Source organism: Arvicola amphibius, chromosome 5, assembly GCF_903992535.2.
Source record: "Arvicola amphibius chromosome 5, mArvAmp1.2, whole genome shotgun sequence".
Classification (NCBI taxonomy): Eukaryota; Metazoa; Chordata; class Mammalia; order Rodentia; family Cricetidae; genus Arvicola; species Arvicola amphibius.
The window spans coordinates 111977610-111986186 of NC_052051.1; the positions used below are offsets into that span (position 1 = coordinate 111977610).

The 8577-nt window shown below is 54.6% G+C and overlaps 1 protein-coding gene across 1 annotated transcript; it reads left to right on the forward strand.

The window, feature by feature from the left end:
• Positions 1 to 2916: 2916 nt before the first annotated feature.
• Egr1 (early growth response 1) lies at positions 2917 to 6673 on the forward strand. Its single transcript, XM_038330686.1, has 2 exons — positions 2917 to 3487; positions 4167 to 6673. Exons 1-2 carry the CDS (start codon positions 3181 to 3183, stop codon positions 5468 to 5470), a joined length of 1611 nt encoding a protein of 536 aa, XP_038186614.1. The 5' UTR covers positions 2917 to 3180; the 3' UTR covers positions 5471 to 6673.
• Positions 6674 to 8577: the final 1904 nt, after the last annotated feature.

Below are 8577 nucleotides of genomic sequence, written 5' to 3' on the forward strand. Positions count from 1 at the left end.
GAAGATGGATGCCCCAACGGTACAGAGGAACTTTGGGTGACTGTCCAGGCAGCGAGATGTCTCTGTCATTTCTAGAGTTTTGTAAGTTGCTTACTTCTTATTTACTTAGGTAATATTATATCCTTCTGGAGTCTTTGATGGAGTTGAAGAATGGATAGATAGTTAAAGTTTTCCTTTGTTATGATAAAAGATAAAATGGATATAAGTATTGTAACTAATTCTTACTTGATAACTATTTTGTTATATGTAATTTTACTATGTTAAAGTTAAAGCCTTTCTTTTATTGTTTAAACAGAAAAGGGGGAAATGATGTGGGAGAGTCTTCTGTTTGAGTTGATTTCATTGGCTAATAAAGAAACTGCCTGGCCCATTTGATAGACCGCCCCTTAGGTGGGTGGAGTAGACAGAACAGGAAGAGGAAGTGAGGTAGAAGGATCAGTCAGATGCCATGCCTCTCTTAAGTTAGGCAGACCGCTGTGCCTCTCCTCAGAGAGAAGCCAGATGCGATGGAGCAAGCCACCAGGTCAGACATGCTGAATCTTCCCCGGTAAGACACCACTCATGGTGTTACAAAGATTATTAGATATGGGTTAGTCAAGATGTGAGAAAGAGGCTGAAAATAATGGGCCAGGTGGTGTTTAAAAGAATACAGTTTCCGTGTAATTATTTTGGGGTATAGGGCAGCGGGAAGCCAGCCCACAGCTAATCACTATACATGCCAAACTAGAACCAAGGTTTCCCTGCATGATAATCCGTCTATTAACTGAGCTACATCCCCAATCCCATTTGGGTTTTCTTGAAGGCTGAGTGAGCCTTCTTCAATGCTTACTAATTGCAACGCAAGCCCTGATCTTGGTAGTCGGTAGCAGGCTGCGTAAATTTCATTCTGTGGAACAACTCTCCCACATGAGCGTCGTTAACATTATTTTACCACTAGAGAACGCGAGACACAGAAAGTTTGGTCAGAGGACCCTAGCAGAGTGGGGAAAAGGGACATTCTCACACAGGAAGCAACTGACGCTGCCTGTCCTGGCCAGGAGCCTATGGAGAGGCACGCTACTTATAGCCCGTAAGTGAATAATGCAACGCTTGGCCAAAGAACTTAGGATGGTGAGTTCAAACACAGGGGAACCCTGGTTCATTGCTGGATTCCTTCAGCTGCTTTTTTAAGGGGGGTGTCAGAGAAAGAGAATGCTGGAGTAGTCCCCTCACCCCGTTAAACCCTGATCACCTTCCCTCTTCTGTCTCTCACTCCTCCCACAGACGCACTATTTGCTTTCTTCTTAAATATAAAAAATAAAATAAGATAAAATATAAAGCTGCACCTTTCCTGGATTCAAATTTGGAAACAACAAAGCCTTCCCTTCCTGAATTCCTTCTCCCTTTGGGGTTGGGGGAGGAGGGCTTCGCTGCTTGCGTCAGGGTCCCAGGAGACCTGCGGGAATCCTCCGCCATCACCTCTCCGCGTTCCCTGCCCTTGGCCTGGCTCCGGGAGGAAAGTGTTACCCCGGAGTCTGGGCGCCTTGGCAGCGGCGGTTCCCTCGGGACTGCGGGGAAGGCCCAGGCCGCCGCGCCTGCTCAGTTCTCGCTCACTGCGTCTTAGGCTCTCCCAGTCTGGCTCCGCGCCCAGCCAAGAAAACGGGCGGGGGACCGTGGAGGCGGCGGAAGAGCCCGGGGAAACACAACTGGAGAGACCTCCAGAGGGCAGCACGGAGTCGCCGGCGCGTCCTCAGCATCCCAAGCCAGGGGTCGCCAGGGAGCCCGAAGGAAAGTCCCCTCTTTAGAACAGGGCAGGGTCCGCCCCGACCTGGACTGCATAAAGGTCAGGAAGTGTCCAACCATCACAAGAACCAACAGCTCCCAGCGGGGACTCCAGACTGTCCTAGGGCAATCAGGGTCTGCAGTCCAGGTCGCCAAAGGTGGGTTCCTCAACGGCAGGGACCAGGGAATAGATTTTCGATTCTGGCTGGCGCACTGGGAGCCCCAGGTCTTCACACCCCTAACCTACAGACGGGTGGCCGAATGCGCGCCCGACTGCTAGGCAGCGTCTCCAGCACCAGGGGCCACATCTCTTGGTCTCAGTTTTCCCGGTGACACCTGGAAAGTGACCCTGCCATTAGTGGCGGCTCGGGTCAGGGCCCCGCCTCTCCTGGGCGGCCTTTGCCCCAGCCCGCCCCGCCGCTCCTCCTCTCGGCAGGCTCGCTCCCACGGTCCCCGAGGTGGGCGGGCGAGCCCAGGATGACGGCTGTAGAACCCCGGCCTGACTCGCCCTCGCCCCCGCGCCCGGTCTGGGCTTCCCCAGCCCAGCTCGCACCCGGGGGCCGTCGGTGCCGCCGCGCGCCCAGCTCTACACGCCCGGCGCCCTCCCCACGCGGGCGTCCCCGACTCCTGCGCGCGTTCGGGCTCCCGGCTGGGAACCAAGGGGCGGGGGGGGGGGGGGGGGGGGGGGGGGGCGAAGGAGGGAGGGTGGGAAGTGCGGACCCGGAAACGCCATATAAGGAGCAGGAAGGATCCCCCGCCGGAACAGACCTTATTTGGGCAGCGCCTTATTTGGAGCGGCCCAATATGGCCCTGCCGCTTCCGGCTCTGGGAGGAGGGGCGAGGGGGGTTGGGGCGGGGGCAGGCTGGGAACTCCAGGCGCCTGGCCCCGGAGGCCACCGCTGCCGTGCCGATACTCGGCTTTTCCAGAGTTTGTGTGCCCGAGATGCCGGAGCGGGTCTCAGGGTGGAGGTGCCAACCGCTCTCGGATGGGGGGGTGCTTCACGTCACTCCGGGTCCTCCCGGCCGGTCCTTCCATATTAGGGCTTCCTGCTTCCCAAATATGGCCATGTACGTCACGGCGGAGGCGGGCCCGTGCTGCTCCAGACCCTTGAAATAGAGGCCGATTCGGGGAGTCGCGAGAGATCCCAGCGCGCAGAACTTGGGGAACCTTCGCCGCGATTCGCCGCCGCCGCCAGCTTCCGCCGCCGCAAGATCGGCCCCTGCCTCATCCTCCTCTGCAGCCCTGCGTCCACCACGGGCCGCGGCCACCGCCAGCCTGGGGATCCACCTACACTCCCCGCAGTGTGCCCTGGCGCCCCGTATGTGACCCGGCCAACTCCTGGGGAGTGCGCCCTCAGTAGCTTTCGCCCCGGGCTGCGCCCACCGCCCAACATCAGCTTTCCAGCTCGCTCGTCCGGGATGGCAGCGGCCAAGGCTGAGATGCAGTTGATGTCCCCACTGCAGATCTCTGACCCGTTCGGCTCCTTTCCTCACTCACCCACCATGGACAACTACCCCAAACTGGAGGAGATGATGCTGCTGAGCAACGGGGCTCCCCAGTTCCTCGGTGCTGCCGGAGCCCCAGAGGGCAGCGGCGGTAACAGCAACAGCAGCAGCAGCAGCAGCAGCAGCGGGGGCGGTAGTGGGGGCGGCAGCAACAGCGGCAGCAGCGCCTTCAATCCTCAGGGGGAGTCGGGCGAACAGCCCTACGAGCACCTGACCACAGGTAAGCGGTGGTCTGCGCCAAGGATGAATACCCCTTAGTGACTACCCTAACGTCCAGCCCTTTGCTGCAGAGACCTGCTCCTAGACCTTAGGCATGGTCCTGGGGTTCCCTCTATTCCACACGGCTCCAGGGTCTTGTCTTGTGTTAGATGTCCGGGGACAACCCTCCCCCTCCACCCCGCACCACCATCCTTGCGGTGCGCGGAGGGCAGAGCGTTTGTTTTGGACCGAGAGCTCAAGCTGCGTGGGTGGTTGGAGAAGGGAGGGGGGTTTGTTTTGATGAGCAGGGTTGCCCCCTCCCCCGCGCGCGCGCGCGGCGCTGCGTGGCTTGCCGCTTGTCCCCAAGGAAGGACTAAAATCTGTGAACAGGGATGTCCCTGCCGCCCAGGGTAGGGGGCGGGCATTAGCCGTGGCCATTAGGGTGCTGGCGGGATTCCCTCGCTCGCGCAGCCTCGCTGCGGAGCGCTCTCCTAGCTGCAGTAGAGGGGGGATTCTCTGTTTGCGTCAGCTGTTGAATTGGGCTCTGCCACTGGAGCAGGTCCCGGAACATTGCAATCTGCTGCTATCAATTATTAACCACATCACTGGTAGCCGGGCGACCTCTTGCCTGGCCGCGTCGGTTCTCATCGTCCAGTGATTGCTCTCCAGTAACCAGGCCTCTCTCTTCTCTTTCCTACCAGAGTCATTTTCGGACATCGCTCTGAATAACGAGAAGGCGATGGTGGAGACAAGTTATTCCAGCCAAACTACTCGGTTGCCTCCCATCACCTACACTGGCCGCTTCTCCCTGGAGCCTGCACCCAACAGTGGCAACACTTTGTGGCCTGAACCTCTTTTTAGCCTAGTCAGTGGCCTCGTGAGCATGTCCAATCCTCCGGTCTCTTCGTCTTCAGCATCTTCTCCAGCGGCTTCAACGTCTTCCTCTGCCTCCCAGAGCCCACCCCTGAGCTGCGCTGTGCCCTCCAACGACAGCAGCCCCATTTACTCAGCTGCGCCCACTTTCCCCACTCCCAACACTGACATTTTTCCTGAGCCCCAAAGCCAGGCCTTTCCCACCTCGGCAGGCACAGCCCTACAGTACCCGCCTCCTGCCTACCCTGCCACTAAGGGTGGCTTCCAGGTTCCCATGATCCCTGATTATCTGTTTCCACAGCAACAAGGAGACCTGGGCCTGGGCACCCCAGACCAGAAGCCCTTCCAGGGTCTGGAGACCCGTACCCAGCAGCCTTCACTTACCCCACTCTCCACTATTAAGGCCTTCGCCACTCAGTCGGGCTCCCAGGACTTAAAGGCTCTTAATAGCACCTACCAGTCCCAGCTCATCAAACCCAGCCGCATGCGCAAGTACCCTAACCGGCCCAGCAAGACGCCCCCCCACGAACGTCCATACGCCTGCCCGGTCGAGTCCTGCGATCGCCGCTTTTCTCGCTCTGACGAGCTCACCCGCCACATCCGCATCCACACAGGCCAGAAACCCTTCCAGTGTCGAATCTGCATGCGCAACTTCAGTCGCAGTGACCACCTTACCACCCACATCCGCACCCACACAGGCGAGAAGCCTTTTGCCTGTGACATTTGTGGGAGAAAGTTTGCCAGGAGCGATGAACGCAAGAGGCATACCAAAATCCACTTACGACAGAAGGACAAGAAAGCAGACAAAAGTGTTGTGGCCTCTTCGGCCACCTCGTCCCTCTCTTCCTACCCGTCCCCAGTGGCTACCTCTTACCCATCCCCCGCCGCCACCTCATTTCCGTCCCCTGTGTCCACCTCCTACTCCTCTCCTGGCTCCTCTACCTACCCATCTCCTGCACACAGTGGCTTCCCCTCGCCCTCAGTGGCCACCACCTATGCCTCAGTTCCACCTGCTTTCCCTGCCCAGGTCAGCAGCTTCCCTTCGGCAGCGGTCACCAACTCCTTCAGCACCTCGACTGGGCTTTCGGACATGACAGCCACCTTTTCTCCTAGGACAATTGAAATTTGCTAAAAGGGGAAAAGAAAAGAGAGGGAGGTGGGAAACCATGAAAGACAATAAAGGACAGGAGGGAGCTGGCCACCAGAAGGGGCTCCTCTTAGGTCAAAGCCAAGTCCTTCCTCTGGTCCAAGGGAGGAGGTCTGTTGGCCAACGGCCCTTTCACTTGCCGTCCCAGCTTCCCGTTCCTATTCCCTTTGACTTCAGCTGCCTGGAACGGCCATGTCCAAGTTCTTCACCTCTACCCAAAGAACTTGATTTGCATGGGTATTGGGTAAATCATTTCAGTATCATCTCCATCATACGCCTGACCCTGGCTCCCCTCAGTGCTACAACATCAAGTTGGCAAAATGGGTTTGGGTCCTCGGAACCCCGCCCGGTATCTTTGTACAGCGTCTGTGCCGTGGGTTTTGTTTTCCTTGGGGTATTGACGTGAAGATAATTTGCATACTCTATTGTATTCTTTGGAGTTCCGCTCTCACTTGGGGGGGAGGGGGAGCAGAGCCAGGCAAACCAATGGTGATCCTCTATTTTGTGATGACGCTGCTGTGACAATATGTTTGGAGCATCTTTTGAAGCAGCAGTCCTAGGTATTAACCAGAGCATGTGTCAGAGTGTTCCGTTAACCTCTTTGTAAATAATGCTCGACTGTACTCTCACATGTGACAAAGTATGGTTTGTTTGGTTTTTTGTTTTTATTTTGTTTTTTTTTTTTGAAAAAAATATTTGCCCGTCCCTTTGGTTTAAAAAGTTTCACGTCTTGGTGCCTTTTGTGTGACACGCCTTGCCGATGGCTTGACATGTGCAATTGTGAGGGACACGCTCACCTCTAGCCTTAAGCGGGTAGGAGTGATGTCTTGGGGAAGGCTTTGAGAGAAAAATGAGGAAGAGGGCTGAGCTGAGCTTTGGTTCTCCAGAATGTAAGAAGAAAAAATTTAAAACAAAATCTGAACTCTCAAAAGTCTATTTTTTTAACTGAAAATGTAAATTTATACATATATTCAGGAGTTGGAATGTTGTAGTTACCTACTGAGTAGGCGGCAATTTTTTGTATGTTATGAACATGAAGTTCATTATTTTGTGGTTTTATTTTACTTTGTACTTGTGTTTGCTTAAACAAAGTGACTTGTTTGGCTTATAAACACATTGAATGCGCTTTATTGCCCATGGGATATGTGGTGTATATCCTTCCGAAAAATTAAAAGGAAAATAAAGAAACTGTAAGTGGTTATGTGTTTCCTGGGCTAGGGGGAGGGCTGTGCAACATCCATTCCTGCCTAAAAGGGGGTTGAGGTTTTCTTCAGACTGTGGCTTTACAGATGTGTGTGCATGTGTGTTGGTGCTGGGAACTGACCATGCACATGTTAAGTAGCATATCCCTTGAGTCCCAGCACTTGGCAGGCAGAGCTCTGTGAGTTCGAGGCCAGCCTGGTCTACAGAGTGAGTTCCAGGACAGCCAGAGAAACCTTGGATCAAAAACAAAACAAACAAAAAAAAAAAGCAGGCACTCCCGTACTCCCGTTCCACTATGTCAGGCTTCTTCTGTCAGTGTGGTGGGCTGTAGCAGCCTAAGGTGGCCTTGTGGCCAGAGGCACGAGCTAATGCCACCTTTTACCTTTACCCAGAATTGGAGAAATCTGGTCCCTGCCAGATGTTCTTGGGGTAGACACGAGGTAGACAACACAGGCTGAGTCAACTTCTCCATCCTTGCAAGGACCCAGCAACTTCGAAGCAGGGGCCAGTTCTCCAGCCAAAACCTTCCAGGAAGGAAAGCTCATCCCTTTGCCAGTTGGAAAGGCCATTCTTGGCAGCTTCCTGGGAGATGGCAGGGTGAATAGGAGGTGGCAAAGTGTGTTCCCATTGAATAGGAGTACACAGTACAAGGATTTCTTGACTCTGGTCCCTAAAGGATGCTCAGGGCTGGGGTGCTCCTGGGTTTGTGAGCATCTCTCTGCTCAGTGAGAGCCTTTGGCTTGGCCATGACAGACAGACAAGAACAGTTCCTGTTCCAGGAATGCAGATGGTTGGGGAGATGGAGATGTGCGCCAAAAACTACAACACAATGATACGTTACACAATCAGGGCAAGCGTGTGGCTCTCCGGATACACAAAGACAGTCACCCAATCCAGCTGGGGACTTAGAAGAGGTGGGAAAGTTAAACTGGGCAGCCTACGTAGGGGTGGACCTCAGTGCCTCTGTGTTCCCAAGTCGGGAAGACAGTGGCCATTAATGTCCAGTGTAGTTAGCATGGAGTGCTGTGGAAACACCACCTCTAGCTCCAATGTGCCTCATCTTCTGCGAATTCACCAGATACCCACGATCTTAGGGCAGGTGGCACAGTAACCTTGGTGTGCTGGAATTCTCCAGTCTTGGCTCCACACTCACCTTCTGACCCCAGACATCTCAGGAACTAGGTGGAGTCAAGGTGAACTCACCCCCACCCCTCTGCTTCCTCTGAGGGCCCTTCAGGTCCTCAGCCCTCACCTCCTAGGTCCCAGAGAATGCCAGTAGTCCCTTAGCATTAGCCTAGTTCTTGTGCATTCTCTCCTCCCCTGCCAACACTTTTCTCTGCCCTTTCCCATGAATCCAGATCCCTTAGCCTAGACCAGGGGGAACCAGGCACCTTATCTAGACAAGGGCACAGCCCTGTTAGCCTCCCGGCAAAACTGCCAAGTCCCCACAGGACATTTGTGTTGGCAGACCTCTTCCTAGCCCCGCCTACCCTTCCCCATCTCACTCTAGGCTCATGCAGGTCTGTGCCTGTTAGACATTCTTTAGAGTTTCTCACCCTGGATTCCCAAGAAACAAAGTGCATCGGAAGTACACTTGTGTGGGAAGGAGGAAGCAAGGACAGTCCCTTTACAGCACAGTGTCTCCTGTATGAAGACTCTAGGATAAGCTTACCAGACCAATTTCCCAGAGGGTCCATCCCACCGCCGTCTTGTCCAGGATGACTTTTGGTATTGGCCTTGATAACAAGGTCATTCCTAGGCAGATGGCTGGCTGAGAGATTCTGCCAAGCTCGCTAGGCAATTTTCCTCAGTCTTGGCATCAAGGTTTCATTAGATTCTAACACTCCAAACTCAAGTTCTTTTGCATGCTTGAAATAAGGCACCACTTA